The sequence below is a fragment of the Nomia melanderi genome, chromosome 11 (assembly GCF_051020985.1).
Source record: "Nomia melanderi isolate GNS246 chromosome 11, iyNomMela1, whole genome shotgun sequence".
Lineage (NCBI taxonomy): Eukaryota > Metazoa > Arthropoda > Insecta > Hymenoptera > Halictidae > Nomia > Nomia melanderi.
This window is the reverse complement of record NC_135009.1, coordinates 200,781-221,520: the sequence shown is the minus strand read 5'-3', so window position 1 is coordinate 221,520 and position 20,740 is coordinate 200,781. Positions and strand designations below refer to the sequence as shown.

Genomic DNA, 20,740 nt, shown 5'->3' with positions numbered 1-20,740 from the left:
CGAAGATAAATGATACATCGAAAAGAGAGAACTCTGAAAATTGGCAGAATGAATAATTGAAGCGTGTCAATTAAGTTTTGAAACGTCCATTGTAATTTTTGCTATGTCTGGTCTCGTGCTACTTTTTAGAAAGAATTTTTTTAAAAAGGCTTCCTATGAAAAAGAAATGCTCTCCTTTGTAAAAGGTTCAGAATGTAATTGTTTGATATTACTTGAAAAGTACGTGATTAAAAGTAGTAATGTGTAGTAATTGCTAATTAACACATAATTTTAAATTACTTATAAATACCCTTCACATTAATAAAAATAATTGTTTAAAATCTTAAAATCTTGCCGCACTTGAACTTTGCTTCGTTAAGTTATCATTTTTCTGTGTTGTTCAATATGTTTTAGAGTTATAAAATTAATTTGTAAATTGGTTTCAGTTAAAAATCGCCAATTTCTTATAAGATCACATGGATTTCAATAATTAATAGAGTGTTGGAAATGTGATATCATTAATGATGAAAAATAAATTGCGGACTATAAATTATTAAATATTTTTGTTAAAGATTTTATATTATTAACAGGCATTTATTTTACTACATGTTAAGAATGTATTCTCATTTGGAATCGTCAATTTTGAACAGTGCAAAATGAAAAACCGTAACAATATTGTTATAAACCAAGTATTTTGCAATTCTGTGTATATCTTTAGTTAAATTTCAAAACAATGCATTGTAGGTTTTAGACAGGTATTTTTATTATTGATTAAATCATTCTATATTTTCTGCTGCATGCCAATTTCAATGCCACGACTACATTGTTGTATTCATTTGAAAGAAAAGATAGAAAATAATTTAAATCTATTCAAAAGCAGTTGCATCTTGTGAACTGAAATGTAGTGAAAAAAATGTATTAACAAAGTAGCATACATATAAAACAGAAATTTATTTTGCAACTTCTATAAACGACATATAAGAAACTATCGTCGACATAAACACATTAGGTTTTTAGAAATTATTGACGTAGACTGTTTTTATAATCACCATGTATGTATTTGTTGTCTGGAAATTATTTCAAAGTTCAATGAATAGAAAAGAATAGAGTTGCGATCAATTCTTTGTCTTATAATATCTCATTAGACTCCTAACGAAAATTTCGAACAGAAATTAGCAATTATCACTTTCATTGAAGTCAATTGAGTTGGAATTAAATATTATTTCCTTATCAATTATTAATCATTGAAATAAATGTAGACATAGGACAAACATAGAATTTTTCCTTTTTTCCCAGTAAATTGTTAATAATAAAATCGCTCTAACGTACACACTTGCGAAATAAAACCATAGGATGAGAGGTTACTGAGGAAATGCATCAAAGTGAGAATTAAATGACTTATCACGTTAAAAGGCTTCGTCGTGTCAGTGTAATCAATCGTGTAATCGCGGAATACATTTGGATGCTTTGTCTCGGACGAAACTCGATACACCGGAGGTGAGAAGAAGTAAACAGAAACCGATATTCCTAGGCATTAGACTCGCCAGAGTAAGCGCTACAGTACTGCAACATTAAAGACATATTAGCGCAGTTGTATTATAACGCGAGGTACAATAAGTCTTACCGATCGATACATATGCTCAGTAGCTTGAAACAATGAAGATTACTTTTAGAACACCTGTTTGAGTACAGAATATAATGCGTAACATTTGAATTTGAAAATATTCCATTTTCCTTTATTTTTATATCTAATGACAGATTATTTAAGGAGAATATATGTCAAATATTATACGTTACACACATTTGATAATAATTTATTACTCATTGCGTCAGGGTTTTAAACGTTGCCTTCGATAGTTTTATATTGCATCCTGATAATAATGGACAATGGCTTAAAATTTTGGATACACGACATTTGACGTGGACAATATAATAAATATTGATTAAAGCTCATAAATTACAATAACTGTTTTAACCATTTGTATGTTAACATCGCTTTGATAATAACATTAAATATTCCATTTTACGTCAACATGTCATTGGAATTGCGAGATCTGATTTTTGTCTCTCGCGGTTATTTTGAGATAGCTTCTAAAGTTTAACGACACTTTCTAAGTTATTTAAATAGTTCAGCAGTTTTTGCTGGTCAAGAAATTATTACGATAAATGAAAGTATCGAATAACGTTGAGCTGATGCTATAAAACTATGCAAATTATATGAAAATAACTACTAATTACTTAACATTCAACGATGCATTTTATTATTAACTGTATAACTAGTTATACGTGTGTATTACCATATGTCAGTAACAATAATAATAATAACAACAACAATAATAATTATCATTACCATTGTCATTATTATTATTATTAACAATGGTAATAATTTTTTTCATCCATGTAATCACCTTTTTCAAGAAAAATAAACTCAACCAATTAAAATGTATATTGGTTATTTTGTTCAATGTTTATAATTTTCCTGTAGCCTAATTTTTTAATAGTTTCCTCTTTGATTCTCTATTCCATTTCGAATACGATTACTTTATTTTCTTCTTCGTTATGGAACTCAATTTTTCAATAAAATTAAAATCAGTAAAATGTACAAAGTGTTATATAAATCACAATCTACTATTTTTATCTAAATTTTTTATGCGACTTAAAGAATATTGTATATAATATAGAAATGTAATTATTTCATGTAAAAAGTAAATATTAAATATCGTAGCTTTGGAATTAATAGAAAATTTAATAGTTGTATCAGCTAATACAACACGTTACGAATTATCAAAATATTCATAATATAGGATAGAGCAAAGTTTTCATAACTGGTGTATAGATTTCTGTACAATTATGTCTTTAAAAATGGTCTATGATTGAAATAGAAACATTCACAGAATGACATACTCCTTCATACAATTTTTAGCTATCGAGGCTGCAGTATAAAAGGTAAAATTTTATCTTATCTCGGTTTCACAGTTTTTGTATATATCAAATTTAAAATTTACATAAAAATTCAAAATTCACTCGTCACTGAGATGCTAAAATTCCATAATGCTTTCATAGAGTATTGTAAAAGAAGCAAGTATTTCGTGAGAATTACAATCATTCTACAGCGCGGACATATTTTTGCATTCATTTGAATTTCCACTATTCGCCGATGCATTTCAAATAACAAACACAGTGAATTTCAGTGAAAAATATTTAGCCTACGGCTGAATGCCTGTTAGCAACCGAGTAGCAAGAAACCAAGTGAATTGATACAGAAAATTGAAAGTGTGCTCGTATCTTTCGGACGATGAGCATTCTTTACATTAATGCTTGCTTGAAAATGAAAATTTGTTTATATGTAAACTGGTTTGCAGCACATGACGCACATAAATCTCTTTCATCTTGTCTCTCAACAGCAAACCTCAACTCTCGTACAATGAATGCCTCCGTGAGCGCTGTCCCATTAAAATCGACCATTGTCAAGGGTTCCAATTGTATTCTACAACGTGATACGGCACCGATGTAAACGTACCCCAAGATACTTGCTCCGCTGACATTTACCGCGCAGCGATGAAAAGTACCTTTTCCACTGCTATGACTTTCCGACTATTTGTTCTACGTCCTCCTATTCATCCGTCTTATCTCGTCTTTTCGTTAACAATGTTTATATTTAACATTAGCAAAATAGAGAAGCCTACGTATTTATGTAATTTTCCTTCATAAAAGTTATGTTTATTTTGTTGCTCTAACAAACATATGTATTTATTGTTACGCAAAGATTCGCAGAGTTTGTATACTTTTCGCGTACACTCGAATGCATAGTAAGTTACTATGATTATTAGATTGCAGAAGTTTGTTTAAACACGCAATTTTATAAACAAATTTGAGGAAACTAAAATTAAATCAAATTTGTTTATGTTTAGGAAATATTAATAATCGTTTTATGAACGTGAACAGTAATGTGTATGTACTATCATAATCTTGGCATTTTAGTTGTGCTAATTCGACTCCCAAGGTTTATTGCAATTCACATTATTATAAACAAATCCGAAGAAACTAAAATTAAATCAAATTAAATTATTTAATTAAATTAAGCAATAATACGTTTTGGTATATATACGTTTCGTTGATTTAATACAGGGTTTATGTATTTTTAGTACGCACACGCAAAACACAATAATATATAATATAATAATAATAACTATGAGCACTTATTGACATTTACTGTTGTATAAATGATTATTACAAAATCTAACTAATTCAGTGAAATTTGAATCGGACACTTTAATATTTTAGTAAACATGTTTTTGTATACAGTGTCCACAAACTATGTCTTAGATTTGTATTCTATCTTCATATCCTTCTATGATTCATCATACGCTGCTAACCAAAACATCATCCGCCCGTTTCTTTTCTCAAGATGTTCTCTCCGCATCGTTGGTTACTTAGCAAACTTTGCTCTCGCCGAGATAGCTTTTCAAGGAGAACTTTTGAACAAATAGGAAAATAAGTTCTTCCTATGATCCACAATTTATACATTATTTATATATTCTCATATTGGTATAACTTCTTAATCGTAATATGGTCCATGAATCCAATAAAAGTTTTATATTTCATTATTTTTCCAAATAATCTCTTGTTCAGGAATGATTCACCTTGTTTCTCTAAGAAATTTCGCATACTATGCGGATAAAAGTCGAAATCATATTTATAGAAATTGTAATGGAATAGTAGAAAACAGTAATAATAAAAAGATATGCAAGAATGCTGATTTTATGTAAGTATTAAAAATATAGTATTTATAAACAAATATTCGCTGACAGTATTATTCGACAAGTAACTATAGACATTCCTTGATTTTACTATTAATAATTTCTTAGCACACGTAAAAGAGACTCTTACTTTAAGAACATTTCAACGCGTCTCTGCTTCTGAACAAATTTGTTCCACACTCATTTGAAAATGAAAAATTTAATATCCTGGAAATTATACTAGCCAGACGTTTGATGTACTGGGAACACTGGGTGAATGTCTGGATTAATGGAATTGCACATAACTCAACAAATTAAAAAAGATCCCAACGGTGGGAAAACTTAAACCCACCCCTTTTCTCAGACAACTCCCTTTAGACACTAAGTGCAAAGTCTAATATTTAATATCTACGAAACTATTTTACCTTAATGAGTAACATTTTCAGAAAATCGTAACGTTATAGTTACTATTAGACAGTGTAATTATATGCAAACTCCGATAGTAATTGATTATTTTATGGAAATTATATATGGACAGGTAGTAAAAATTATTATTAATGATGTTTAATGAAAATAATTGTATTGTTATGTAGCTAATTTTTATTGACTGCTTATTTTCATTGTATATACATTATTCAAGCAATAATTGAAAGTAATATTTACAGTTCTGTATAAATAAATAATGTTTAATGAATGAGGCAACCAAATGCGCGGGGACTATATATATTAAATTATTAAAATAAAAATAAGAAGAAAATTAATTTCGTTGACTGATAGATACTTTATAATAAAAATACTCTAGTAATCTCATTAATCTTCGTTAGCACTAGAACTACCGAGCATTTAATGTGATTAACTTACGAAAATTGTGAGAATAGATTTCTTTCGGGTTTTTCATACATTCATTGTAGTATTTAAGTAAAGCTATCTATTTTATAAATTATTTCAGATATGTAACAGTTTAAGATATCAATAATTGCGATACAAGAAAACTGAGGTCCGTCATTTTGGCGGGTGCGGTAGTCTAGTGTTAATATAAACGTATTACTATAGTTTTCAAGTTAGCAACAAACATAAATGCATACAGGAACCTACTGCCTAATTGTCGAAGATCCATCTATTTGAAAATATACACAAAATTGAAACTGATGAGAGAGTCTACAAAATATCTTAATTCAATCTCGTGGAATATTGCTGTTCCATCTTCATAGCTCAAGCAGTAATGCTTAAAAGCCATTACCCCATAAATCTTTTCCATTTTGTGAAATTATAGGTACAGTCTGATTTTACCATTCCCGTTGCACGCATACCACTATCTCACGGATACTTTCCAACTTATCGGATCATATTGTACCAATTAGTAAGTATTTTCTTGACGCTGTACAGACCGTTTACACGTATCCGAGCATTCCAGTGAATTTAAAGTGTAGTCGGAGTGCATAAATTCCTGCATTTTATTACCGCTACAATAATATTCGATTATGGATATTTATAAGCTAACGGAACAAATTAGATTCTTCATTAATTGAGTGTATCGCGTTTTAAAACTTTCTTAGATTTAAATCCTGTTGAAACATGGTAGGGAAATATTGTAGCCGTAATGTTAATGGGAGTGTACTATGACTTAATTAATTCTATCCTTACATCGAGTTCAAGTGAAGAAAGCATAGAAGGGAAATCATTTTCTTCATGCTGTGTTAAAAAGAATGAAGCACAAGAAGGAGGAAGTTTCTGAGTTTATATAATTCCCTAATCTGCAAAACATAGTAAGACAAAGGTTTCACATCTTTAATGCTTTATGTATCATCATTAACTCAATAAAATTGCTGGTAAGTATGGAAAATAGAAGTTTGCTTATTTTTCTTTCTTTGAGAATTGTACATATTCAACTATAAATTATTTCAATAAAATATTTGTTGATGATAAGACGATAATTAAGTTTCATCCTAGTAATTTTGTGCAATTGATAGTTTTAATGTTATTACTACTGATAGAGTTTTTAATGATAGACTGATAGAAGTTTAATAAATTTCCTTATCAACTTTTAAAAACTCTTTTACATTATGTTATATAAATAAATCTTCTTTTATTTATTGATTCATAATAGTCATTGTAATTGGTGCTCAGAAGCTTATTATAAAACTCTTAGATGTTAATATGCCTTTAATACGTTGGCTACACGTTACCTAAGCTCAGGTAATACAGATCTATATACAAAACTAAAAATTAATTTTGAATATAACGTATCAAAAAATTCAAATTTTTTTGGATATATTACAAGGTTCAAGAAAGTTAAAAATACAATTACTATAGAAAATTTAAACAATTTAGTTTCTATTTCATTAACTAAACAATGTTAACCCTTTGCACTAGCAAAATTGTCAAATTTCACATTTAATATTAAGCTTTATATATGATACCAATATCTGAAATATCCAAATCAAATAGTTTTGTTTTTTAGTTTATACGTGATTTCTCGATAAGCTTATTTTATAAAATATTGCCTGTATCTCATCGGAAAATATTGAATATTTAACGTGAAAAATGTTTGAGTGTGAAGTGTGAACTTTACGAGACTTTGATAAGTACTAGCAATTAACGTGTCAAAACGCTACTAAATAACTTCCGGCAATTCTAATCTCAACATCTGACGAAGTTCCCTCTCACGAATTCGTACAAGCATCCGTAATCAACTATTAACCTGCTGCACATACTCGACCTTATCCACCTCTTAACTGGTTAGCTACTAGATATATTAAGAAAAACATCGAACGAAAACAGAGAAGTCAATGTCTCTCGAGTCGGCGGCGTACTTAATCGCCTTGGCCTGTCAATCGCGCGTCGCACGCACACTCATGCATCTATATGCGTACACGTCGATGTACAGGGTGAACCGTTTCAATCCACCCACTTAATATATTTCAAATTATTGAAGATACAAAAAATGTATCAGAGAAACGTTTAATACTTCTAAGAGACACATTCTTACACACATGTAATCTCTTTGTATATAAACGCGTAGAGGATATACATATACAGGTCAGTATTATACATACAAATATAATAATACATTTTTTAATACAATAATCCTTGCAGCTCTTCATTTTCTATACAAAAGTACTAAGCCACTTACAGCGAAAAATCATTTGTTTACAAGATATCTTAATTTTAATATTAGGAAATAGTGCATTATTTCAATGTAGCCCACGTGAAAGAATGTAAACGTAGTAAATATTACATTATTCAATATTAGAATTACGATATCTTATAAATCAACAATTCTTCGTTATAAATGGCTTAACACTTTTAGATACACAATGATAAACAGCAATAATTAGTTTGTCCAAAAATATATAATTCCATTATAAAAAACCAAATTGACTGTGTCTCTTAAACAGTTAACTGAGGAATTTACTTCGAAAAATCTCTCACTGTACGCCTAACGAAGACTGACAATAAAGTGTATATTTGTCAAAGGCAGGACAAATGCACCTACAATATATTCTAACGACAAACTAAAACAAAATGAAGAAGAATTACAATGTTCGTCTGAAAAAATAAAAAGTTCATCGTTGAAGAGATTAGTATCACTTCGAGTTTTAAGATGACGTGTACACTCGTCAAACGCAGTTAACTGGTTAAAACCACGAAACTTTCGCCTGACATTTTTTTTATCGATAATTTCAGAGACATTCAAGTTGTAATGTATTACCCTGTATACCCGTATGCACAAAGATCGTTCGATGCAATCTCCTTATCCGTCCGTGTGACACATTCATTTCGTGAATAATTTCGAAGATATTCAACTTGGTTTATTTAAATGGGTCACCCTGTATATCCGTATACACAAAGATCGTTCGATGCAATGCCCTTATGCGTCCGTGCACCGTTAAAGACGCACTAATGCGACCGCTCGTTGCTCCCTTGTGCACCGATGCAACGCTCGCCGCCGTACCGTACCAACGAAACAAAAAGGGAGGGAGGGAGGCGAGGAGGACCGCGCGCTGAGCGGCATGGTGTAGCAGTGCATTCGCGCAAAATGCAAGTACGAGTTTACGGTGGCGCGAGAACACCGACGGACGCGTAATCGTGATCGATGGATAAGGCAAGTTTCTATCTTGGACTCGGTCGTCACTGTCCAGGCGATCGTGTCGTTTAACGAACAGTGTATTCGATTACCCTTGCCTCGCATATTTATCGCGGCGTGATTAATAGGGTGCATCGATAAGAGACGGATTAAGCAGCCGTTGAACTTTGTTTGCATTCAGCTGCATCGTTGAATGAAATTACCAGTGGAGATGTAACGCGACCGTGAGTTTATTCAAGCATCGATTTTCTGTTTAGTCGGTTTTGCTTCTATGAACGGGGATTTGGTGTACGTCATCGTGCATGAGTATTTGCACACTTACGCATTGTTAGATACGCGTGAAAGTGAAGTAACTGTTCAACCCAATCGAAACGAATTATATGCCAGGTGTGTAATGGAGCAGCGAGCCAAAACAATTAGGCAACGTGTAATTATCGTGAATTTTTGTTGTCTGTTAGTAGTGAAAGACTAGGTTATTTCAACAGTTGAAAGGAAAAGTTTCGTTAGTTTGGAAGCGAGTAAATCTTATTAGTTTGAAAACTTGACTAGTCAAGTGTAATAATTAAAGGTAAAAATTAAACCCTGCATTAGTTTCAAGCTACAAACCAAAAAAATGTAACAACCAAGATCGTCGAGATTACAAAAGATGAATAGTAATGATAAATGTGATGAGTTCAAGTTTTAACTCCTAGAGGACGTTTAAACAAAAACTTGGTCTCTAATGGGTTAAGTAAAATTCTAATACAGTTTCGATTATTATATTAAACGTAGTAAACAATTCTTTTCGACCAGTTTCAGTTGGCTAGGCAAATTCATTTCATCGAAGTTACTGAATTTCTATCACGATGTTATCCGTAGGAACATAAAGAAAAATAATTATAAATGACAATGACGATTACTTCGATGATTACGCGTTTGTACATATATTATTTTAAATAAAACTTTGATTTTACCGAAAAATCAAACAGAAAGTTTTACTACACTTAATAATTATTATGAAGGTATTAATTATATGCAATGCTACTGTATTATGTTATAGTATAAACATAAACATTTTAATAAGATCACATCAAGATTTCAAATACTTATACACGGTAGTGTGTATATTGCAAGAAAATGTTAGAGTACGATGTGGTTTATGGTTTCTTGTGCGTTTGATGCATGAACGCGCAACAGGTCTTGCTTAACGCGTTGGAAAACTTTGTTGAGGTTTGTTTGAGATGCATTGACCGATAAATAACACATCCGTTGGGTAATTAAAAAATAATTCACATTTGAACGTTGACATTTGTTTGTAGAAGCAATGCTTCTAATTTCTTTAATACAGTAGTTCGCAATTAATTTTTTTATACGAGTAGAAACATAAGTGTCTTACGCTTAAAGTATTCTGCTTTGTTATGCGAGGAACTGTTACGAGGAATACGTACGTTGATAAATATGTATGAGGTGTTATGGGTGGTTACACTTATAGTTATCTTTTACTTCGGTGATAAACATGCGGCGACGAATGTATAATACGTAATTCCTTGCATTTCAGTTAGCTTAACTAGAAGAAAACGAAAACGAAATTAAATATTACGAAATTTGTATTTTCTTGAACCCCTTAGTGGTTGTATTTTGCTTAAACAGTTATAACGCGTTGATATTTCAGACGTTATCAACTAACATATTGAATGTAATTAGAATTTGTTTAATTGTTAAAAAGGTCAATAAACTTTTTATACTTTATAAAGTGTAATTTACGTTTTCAAAATGTTATTCAAATATTGTTAAATATAATTAAATAATTGATTAAAATACTATAAATTGATAATGAATAATTAATAAATATGATATAACCAATATAGTCTAAAGTACTAAATATATTTATCCATTGAGTAAATTCTTGTTAAAGTGGATGTATTACTAAATAGCTATTTATCCTTTCATAATCATTAAGTGTTCGTTAATATTTTCATAATAAACTTTTAGTTAGCAACTAATGACTAATAGATATACGAAAATATAAAAAGAAGTAACAGTTATATCCAAATTATTGAATAAATTTTTATAAAAAGTAATTAATTTTATGTCACTCTGTGTGGTTCGCAACTTGCTTTAACAAATCTTTGTAATAATAAAGAAAATCTGCAGTACTATCTTTGCAAAGTGAAGTATGAAGAGGAAGTTCTCGGTTTGTTACATCTATGAGCGTTAAAATGGAGAAGATGACAGATGTTGGGGGAGAAGTAGAACAAGTATGTAATTTAATGAAGTGGTGCGCTTAAGTAGTAAGAGTAACAACGCTGGCAATTGTTTTTATGAATCTATTTCCACAAGAGCATATTAACGCAGCATAACATTCACAGATAACACAGTTATTGCACATGCTTGAATTATTATTACATAACAAGTTTCTACCATATTGCATTTTATAGTGTTACCATGTAATCGATTAATAAAGTAATATTTATTAGTATAAAATACAGTTAATCGCAAAATTGGTTAATCCTATTAATAATTTTTTAAATTTAGTATTTTTTGTTATTAATTATTAGTTTACAACTTCAAACAGAGATTTTGAGCAAAGCATATAAAGAAAATTTTATACAGGGTGAAAAACGAAATATCTGCTCATTAACAAAAGTTATTAAACGAAGTAATTAAACAGGGACACTGTAATTATCTATATATTTTTTATTACTTTTGTGAAAACATAGAAGAATGCTATATCATTTACATTTATATAATATTGTGAAACAATTACATCAAAGTAAATTCAGTATCTGTAAGAAAGTATTTATTGAATGATTATACAATTTCAACGTCAATTATAGAAAATGTTGCATTACATTATATTATACATTATTCTAATGTACCTGTCCTTGTTTGATAACAAAACAATGAATAAAAAGGATAATTTAGAAAGTAATAAATGTACATTACTTTTTATTAAACAAATATGCAATAATATAAACACTACATATTAGTTTATATACAAGAAATGTCAAATTGATTGTATAATCTATTTGACTGCGTTTATTGGCATAACGTATTGTACATTTCCATTGTGAACTATAACTTTGAATTGACTTTATATATTAATTGTGTATTATAGTTAAAAATTTGGAAAGGACATTATTTTCCAATGTAAAACATTTAAAATTTTCATATGCGCCTGGTGTCCGTAGTTAATTAATACTTGAAAAAAAACCTGCAGCTGCGCATATTTTGAAGATAATTAAACTAGTGATTTGCTCTTTGAAGTACATCAATGTTCATCCATCTGGCAGTTCCGTTATCGAGTGCTCCTCAAACATTAGTCAGGGAATCGTATTCATAGTTAGCCTAGTTGTGTGGTATACACCGTTTAATTACAGGTCTGTGAATCAAATCCCTTGAGATTGGGAGATTCTACTCAGGATACTACATCTAGCAATCCAAATTTGTCCGTAATAATTAACATTATTGTTTAACTCCTGATTTTTTGACAAATTGTCGAATGTTATATCAACACATTCTACATAATATCTAGTTCATCAGTTTCTATTTATTGTTTCCACTATTGTATACACTTTACCAACACTGATTATTTCTTATATTGATAAAATAAGAATATAAATAAAATACAGAAACTTAATTTAATAAATCCAATTGTTTTCAGTACTAAATTACGATTCAATAGAATACCTTTGCGTTTAATTTATTATAAAATCTTCTTTTGAAAATATAAAGTGCGCACTGTAATTTAATTAATTTGCATAACTTGACACGTTAAAAATAAAATTTAAAATTTATATTAATTGTAAGAATGATAAAAGTGGATAATAATTTGTGAGTTGCTTCCGCTTTGAGATTTCCTGGTACCACCGTTCAATAAGTTACATATCCTGTATTTAACTAGATTGAAGATCTGCATAAATATCGCTTGTTTGCAAAGGAGGATGGTCGATCGGGGCCATTTTTAGCTCCATTTATGAACGATAAATTCATACGGAACACTTAACTACATCCTAAAGAATACAACACAAATTACAGGGATGTTGCAAAAAATAATAGTGATTAAATACAACTAGCAAGTAAATGAAAAATTTCGTCTTCGTCTTCAGATATTCATCGAAAGAAGTGTTATATCTTTTCTTGCTTTTCATATCTTTAAACTAAACACACTTTCGTTTATTTTGACTTTCTTTACACTTTATGATTGTTTCAACCACGAGTACCCTTCATCAATTATGTTTTTAAGATCGAATATCATTCAGGCACTAAAATCAGCATATGCAAATGCAGAGTGAACGAACGTGTTATAGGTTTGTTGTTCCTATGTGACAAGAATTTTATGGGATTTTACTTGCAAATTTTCTCTCAAGTTATTTTCTAAGTGGATTAATGTGTACAGGAGACGAAAATAAAACATGACATCTAAGTAAGTCTGTAAAGATCGTTGAAATATACATTCTTTTGACTAAACATATAAGATTACCTTTATTTTAAAGTAAATTTTCCTTGAATATTAATTAGTAATATCATTAGTATTTACATTTTCTTGATTCGATAAGGTGTCAGTTACAAGGGGAATGCTTATAAAGAATTTCTAATAAAAATTACATTCCACCTAATCTTTTTCTAGTTATAACTACACATGTGCATATAATATGGACGAAGAACACTCTTTTCCTTTCTCAACTGATACGAAATTAAATATCTTTTTTATTTTATCAATGTACGATTTTCTGGTTCGTTAACCTTTGATTATAAAATAAACTACGCGGATTGTATTTAGGTAAATTATTATTATTATAGCATTTACCCCTCGTGCTAACTTTATTAGTAACTGTCCAGTCATCTCTCGAGAAGTGTAATTTAAATCCGTTGCTTTATAAATTACACGTATTACTGAATATAATGAGTGATGCATTTATTAACTATTCAAATAACGTACTTTAACCTCAAAGATATATTCATAGCTTCAATATGTAGTTTATGAACTAAACATATTGTCTGCAATAAAAACCTGATTACAAATACATGTATTCGTCTTATCCTCTTCTCATATTTGCACCAATGTTGGTTTATAATAGTAATTTAAAATTGTAACTCTTTGTCTAATTTAACATAACTTCTATTGTTAAGCAGATACTTGTAAATATTCGACGTCAATAGTTCTATGTCCATATAAAGCTACAAATTATCATTTTCGATTATCCTCCTTTACTTTAAAAGTGAATGTAACCAAATTTTAGCTTTTAGGACCTAAATTACACATTATAACATAGTACAATCTCAATTATCCGATTTAATTAGGCGACTAACGGCCCAGGTAAAAAATGCTTCGGGAAAAAATGCTTGAAAGCGCATTTGGAAAATTCGATCGTATATCCTAAAGTACAATCTTAGAATTTTAATTGTTTAGTTTGTGGATAATCAAGACTCTGAACGATCTAAAAGGCGATAAAATAGTAACTCGGTTAATCGAGGTCCTGCTGTGCTTACGTTTCGTTAACATTTGCAGGATTCAGTAATCGATAAATGCGATCAGATAAAAAGCAAATTTACATGCATTCTCTTACCATATCTATACGTTAAATTGCATGGTACACAGACTGCTGAGTTCAGTGAAAGCAAAAAACACCCTGCGTGACATGCACGCGTAGTCGAAAAAACACCTGGCGTTTTAGAAGCAGCGTAGAAAAAGAATTACACGAGGAGTCGCAGGTGGTTCCGTGGCGCGTTGCAGACTGGTCGCTGTTTGAGAATTCGAAGCACACGGATGTCGCTAATATCTCGTAAGATCGATCGACGTTGCACCGACTTACGATGAATCATTCTCCTGACTGGCAAGCCCTAATGCCTAGTCACGTTTTGACTCGTCCGTCCCGTCCCATCGTCTTCTCTTCTTTGTCAGCGGTACCCCGCAGGATTCATCGGTAAAAAAAGAATCGAATTTATTACGACACCTCGTGACTCAAACTCCAGTAGGGTGAAACGATTCGCGTTGATCTTTCATAGATCATCATAGTATAAGTATTGAGTTCGACATCGTAATGGAGAAATGACTTACATTTCGCCTGACCTCAGGTTAATACGTTTACGTTCTTTTGTAGATAAATCTGAGTTAGTTTCAGGACTCAATTATGGATTCATATTTTTTAGTAAATTATGGACTATGTATCCTATGAACATTAGTTCTAAATGATTAACAACTCAGATATTATATTTGAATACTATGTACGGTACAAAATCAATTAGTCACATATAATAAATACAATAACATACAATAATGAACAGTAACATAAAATACTATACAATAATATACAATAATGGATAATAATACATAACAATATATACAATAACAATTAATTCAAATTTTCAACAATAAAATAATTCTTACGAGTTCAAGTAGAAAAAGTGAAATCATACTTGTACTAAATTCTAAAAGCACTGAACAAGTCCAAACCAAACGTCGATACCTTATTGCAGAGTATTCCAAGAAATATTACGGTTGTTTCAATCGCATTACATTTTGTTAAGTAACGTTGCATCGGTCAGCAACTGAATTCGTCGGAATTCGAAACCTTATTTTAACTTTACCCTTCTTGTTCCGCTGAATCAACGTGTTCGAATTCCGCTCGCAACACGCCGGAAGAATGCAATTCGGCCAGCGAGCGCGCGGCATACCAGCACGCGTGGTATCCGATTATGAATGCGAGTACGCGTGGTTGCACCGTTATGACTGTCCGCGGCCGATCGATGAAGGGTTAAACTAATAAAGCCGCCCCCTCGCGACCGTGTCGTAAGATTTCTTCATTCTTACCCCTCCCCCATCACACACACACACACACACACACACACACACACGCGTCTTTAACGCATTTATCTTCTCCTATCTAGCCTGTGAAGGAATGTCCACCCTTTTTATTTCAAAGCTTTTTCATTGTAGATATTCATTATTCTCTAATGAAATATCGATGACGGGTTTCACAAGTAGCCTAAAGAGAAATTACACGCGATTTAACACTAAATGTACCGACACTTCATATATATTTATTCTTATCGTAAACCAATTAACTGGATACACAAGAAAGGTAAACAAGTTAACACCTTAACCGCCGTGATGTTAAAAAAGACTTTGATCCTCTGGACACCTTCTTTTTTTTGTAGTTTGCTGGAAGTAACATAAAATAATGATATATTATTATTTCGTGTCTATTTCATGCAACTAATAGCGAAAGCTATCGAATCTAGAAATCCAAAGAATTATAAAACTAATTTCTCTTTCGTGCCGAATCTCACTTTCAAGCGGTGAAACCACACCTTGAAAAAAATGCAAATTTTTCTTTCCGATAGATTATCTTGAGGACGGTAAGAGATAGCGAAAAAGGGTAAAAACAAAAATAATATTGTTTTTTTACGTTTATAAAAGTGCAAAATAAAAGTTTTCAAAATTTTAATTTTGAAAATAATTGATTTAGAAATTTTATTTCATTGTATGAACATTTTATGTTAAATCTATACTTACTATAAAGATTAAGAAAACAAATATTTAATGTTTATTTGAATGCAAAGAATAATATTTATGTTTGTTAAATTCAATTTCAATACTGCATCACAAATTCCACTCGACGTCATTACATAAATACCGGAAGAAAGGAAAAGAGCTACACTGATACTGTACGTTACTCACAGTAGCCAAGCCGGCCTGTGGCTCAAAAGTGAAGAGGGGCAAGGGGACTCGACCGCACGCTCCATCTCAGCTCGCGGCTCGGCCGGTAACAAAGATGTGCCGAAAGTAGTTTCGCCATTACTATCGAGTCGAGTTCCGCGAGTGGACGGCTCCTCTTGCCCCTCTTCACTTTTAAGCCACAGGCCGGCCTGGCTCACGCCAATAACATACAGTACATAAAAGTATTTAATATCGATATCTTTGTAATAGAAATCTCAGATGTGTGTTATTCTATTGCAATGAAATTTATACACTTATTCTAATGTATACTCCAAGCATAATATATACTGATTTAAAAATAACTACTATCCAGTGAATACATTTCCACTATAAATATATCGATTTTGAATATTTTTATATACAAGTATATCTATCCATATGAAATTAATTCTGTATTTATACAAGACATCGAAGAATTAAAGACCCATTATCCTTTAATTCCGCGTAGAAGAAAGTTTTAAGGAGAGCTTTAATCTCTTGTGTTGAAAATTAACTCTGAGATGTGGCAAAATCTTGCGCACAGAATGTTGTTTTTACCACAGACGTATATACTAAATTTGTTTATTAACAATTTTGTATAGAGTGATACTTTGGAAAACAGTCTCGTATGTATAACGCAACAACACTATCGATGTGTATAAGACGTCATTGCATCTTTCCAGCGCAAGAGGTTAATGGCTAGGCTGAGGAATGCGGTTCTTATTGGTCTGTCTTCATCTTTTCGTATTTCATTTGTGATATTAATTTGCTATTCATCGTTACGGTTACACATACCAATTAAAACCATATAAATAAAATACATAACAAGAAACCCCTCGTGCTCCTGTGTCTCCCTGCTGGATGTCAAGTCATCTATCAACTGTATTCCATGTTGCTCAGAAGAAAAGTCCGGAAAGGAATGCGAATCTAATTGATCAGTTCTCATTTTGTATCGTCTCATTTTCAATACTAATTTGTTATACACGTAACCAATGAAAACTATAAACAGATCACATAGCGAGAAACTCTCTTGTTATTATACCGGTTATTATTTCGTAATTAAATACGAAAGTGAAACAATCTAAAGAAACTCCAATATACTTTGTTTATACGTAACAAATTGAAATGAAACTTTGGACATATCTTTTATACAACTTTGAATGTTTTGCTCTTGCAATATTCTATATTGCTCTGCGTTTAAAAAGTTGAAGTAGCCAATGCAAGTGCAAGCACGAGTTAACTCGTAACTGGTCAACAATGTGTTAACTTTTGTGGGTCAGCGTATATTTTTACTTTGGCTATCAATCATGATCGATGATATCGTATCGTCTGAATTTCTAAATTCCACCATCTCGCGATCCATTACTTAATGGATAAAAACAACAACCCCGCATGGCCCACGTGTGTCACGTACGTGGACAATTGAGCCGGTGGAGTGACCGAGCTAAATTGGTCCACCGTCATTACGGCGAATCACTGTCAGCACCGGTGTCAATGAAGAACGATCGCGCTCGTTCAGATTACAGCCTCTGGCGTGAAGCGATCGAACGTGAGACCCGCGTGGCCGAATTAACCTCTTCGGTATAAACGTTGTAGTTAACAACTATCAAATTCGCGTGTTACGACAGCACTACCGTCCCTATAAAGGTTAATACGTTCACTGGCAACGTTTGTTTTAGTTGCAATCTTCGTAATTACAGTATTTTATTAAATGTAATATATTACCTTTATTAACTTGTTAACTGCGGAATTTAGCTCGAAAAATCTCTTGTTTTCCGCGCAATAAAATCAAAAAATGAAGGATGCACTTGTCAAACGTAGGACGAATGCACTTAGGGTATACTTTAATGAAGAATTAAAGCAAAACGAAGAAGAATTACGTGTTTATCTGAAAAAATAAAAAATTGATCGTTAAAAGAATTAGTATCACTTCAAGCTTTAAGATTGCGTGTACACTTGTCAAACACAGTTAACTGGTTAATAGAGTAAAGTTATTTGCAGAATAAACTTTATTTTAATTAACATACATTACTTTCTATTAATATAATAATAAATTAGCTATCTATATCGAAATATTCATAACCGGAATTGAAATTCATTCTCAGCAAGATTTTTATGTTAGTAAAGCTATACTAATATTAATCTCCTGACTTACGATATCGCGTCAGATGCGCAGCGAAAATTTTAAACTGTTTTGAAAAATTCCAAGTGTTATTGGTTTCTTTTTTAATATGAATTAAACATTACTTTTCTATTATCAATCCTTAACGTTTAGAGTAAACGTATGCATAGAATATGCATCAAAATTTGTTCTTTCCCTAATAAGTTATTAACGGTGAAGTAATTGTATCGATTATAGTTACGAAATAAATCATAGAGCAAAGGGTTAATAAACAGCACATGTTTTGAATATTGTTGATACTTATAAAATACAAATAACGGCTTAAGAAATAAATCTCGTCAAATTACTGTATGATATATCATGTATTATAACTTTAGATAGAAACACTGACAATAGTAATTTATTGTTTGAAGAATTTTGAAAACGACGGAAGAATTGATTTATTAGACACAGCGGGCATTGGCACAGTTCACCCCGGGAAAAAAATAAGCATACAATTATCGTCTACCATTTACCGATCTATATTTGTATATAGGTCGATCCGAAACGGTAACAAGTTATATGCATAGAGTCTTTGATTGACAGTTTGATGAGTTGTAACGGCAGATCTGTTATTGTATGAACACCGTTATCATTATCGTTTATAATTAACGTTTCTGACGTGTTCTACGTATTAATTATTGATCATTGAACCACTAACTGATAAGCAATAATCCGGCAGATTTATAGATAGTCATTTTCAATCCTTATTAAAATTTTCATTAATGTACACCTTCCGTAAAATATTATTTCATAATGCTTCTAATAGAGAAAAGGAAAGAATGTGTTGAGTAGATACTTGAGTAGATACACTGTTTTATATAATGAACAAAGAAACTCTGAATGGTAGTCTCATAATGAAACAGCGGTTTCCAGTAATTAATTTGGAAGGTGTACATAAAATTTTTAGGTAAATATATTGCATAAAATGGTGTCTCTATTTTCTATGAAATAATAATGTGGGTAACATGTGTCGACAAAATGGATATGATTCGATATTTAAATTTTTGTATTGCAGATGTTATTTCACGCGGTATGGTTTTATCCGTGTTATATTACAGGAAGCTAATGTTTTTCCCCTTTCATTCTCCTACACGAACTTTCCACTAAATAATGGATAATTCCGGAATTCATCAGATACAATTTTTTACGACCAATTTCTGAATTTGAACTTTTTACTGGTCGTTTTATTAAAAAAATGTTCTTATCTATGGGCCAGTTAATCATTGATTCTTGTTAGAAACTTCTTTTTGTAGAAACAACATCTTTTTTCGTTATAACCAAAACTTTGTACAGATAATGATAAATTCTTTTGAAAAAAATTTAAATATCGCTTTCTAAGCGTAACATATTTGGTTCTATTAGGTTGGTGCATATGAAATGTCGGTTTTACCTTACATGTTTTACATTACATGTCACCCTGTTTTGGTTATGCTTTTGTTTTTGGCATAACCTCGTTTATAGTCGTACTATCCATTGTCAGAGTCACATTTCAACAAAGAAAATTTTCTCAAAAGTGTTCCTTTTTGTTATTTGTTTTGAATTTTATACCGATATGAATTCAACCGATATTCCTATAATTTTTTTATATGAGTATAAACTTGGCAATAATGCTGCAAAAGCTGCGCGCAATTTAAACCAAGCGTTTGGGGAGAATACTGTTAACGATCGAAAAGTGCAACGTTGGTTTAAAAATTTTCAGTCTGGTAATTTTTCCCTACAAAATGAGCCCTGTGGAAGACCCAAACGTCTGTGAAAAATGATGCTCTGAAAGCATTGATGGGAACGAATCCAACTGTATCTACAAGGGAACTTGCTACCAGAATGAAAGCTGACCATACAACAATATTGCGACACCTTTCTGAAATTGGCAAGGTGAAAAAAATAGATAAGTGGGTACCGCAGGAACTAACCTAGCAAAATAAGCTGAATCCATTGAACGTATACTCATCATTACTAACCCGACTTCATCGAGTGCCATTTTTCGATCGGATTATTACTTGTGATGAAAAATGGGTTCTTTACGACAATAGGAAAAGGTGTGTTCGATGGCTTGATAGAGATAAAGCTTGTGCTCATACTCCAAAGCCATC

General features: G+C 31.4%; 1 protein-coding gene across 13 annotated transcripts in view; it reads left to right on the top strand.

The window, feature by feature from the left end:
• The window catches only part of sick (sickie), a 520,404-nt gene that overhangs the window by 333,667 nt on the left and 165,997 nt on the right, over nucleotides 1-20,740 (top strand). Inside the window, exon 1 of one of the 13 annotated variants that reach the window (XM_031978469.2) lies at nucleotides 9,036-9,192. The exons of the other annotated variants lie outside the window; for them this stretch is intronic. Within the exon in view, the coding sequence (XP_031834329.2) occupies nucleotides 9,186-9,192 (7 nt within the window). The 5' untranslated portion in view covers nucleotides 9,036-9,185. Of the gene's footprint in view, nucleotides 1-9,035; nucleotides 9,193-20,740 lie in introns of those variants that run through there. 13 annotated transcript variants of the gene reach the window in all.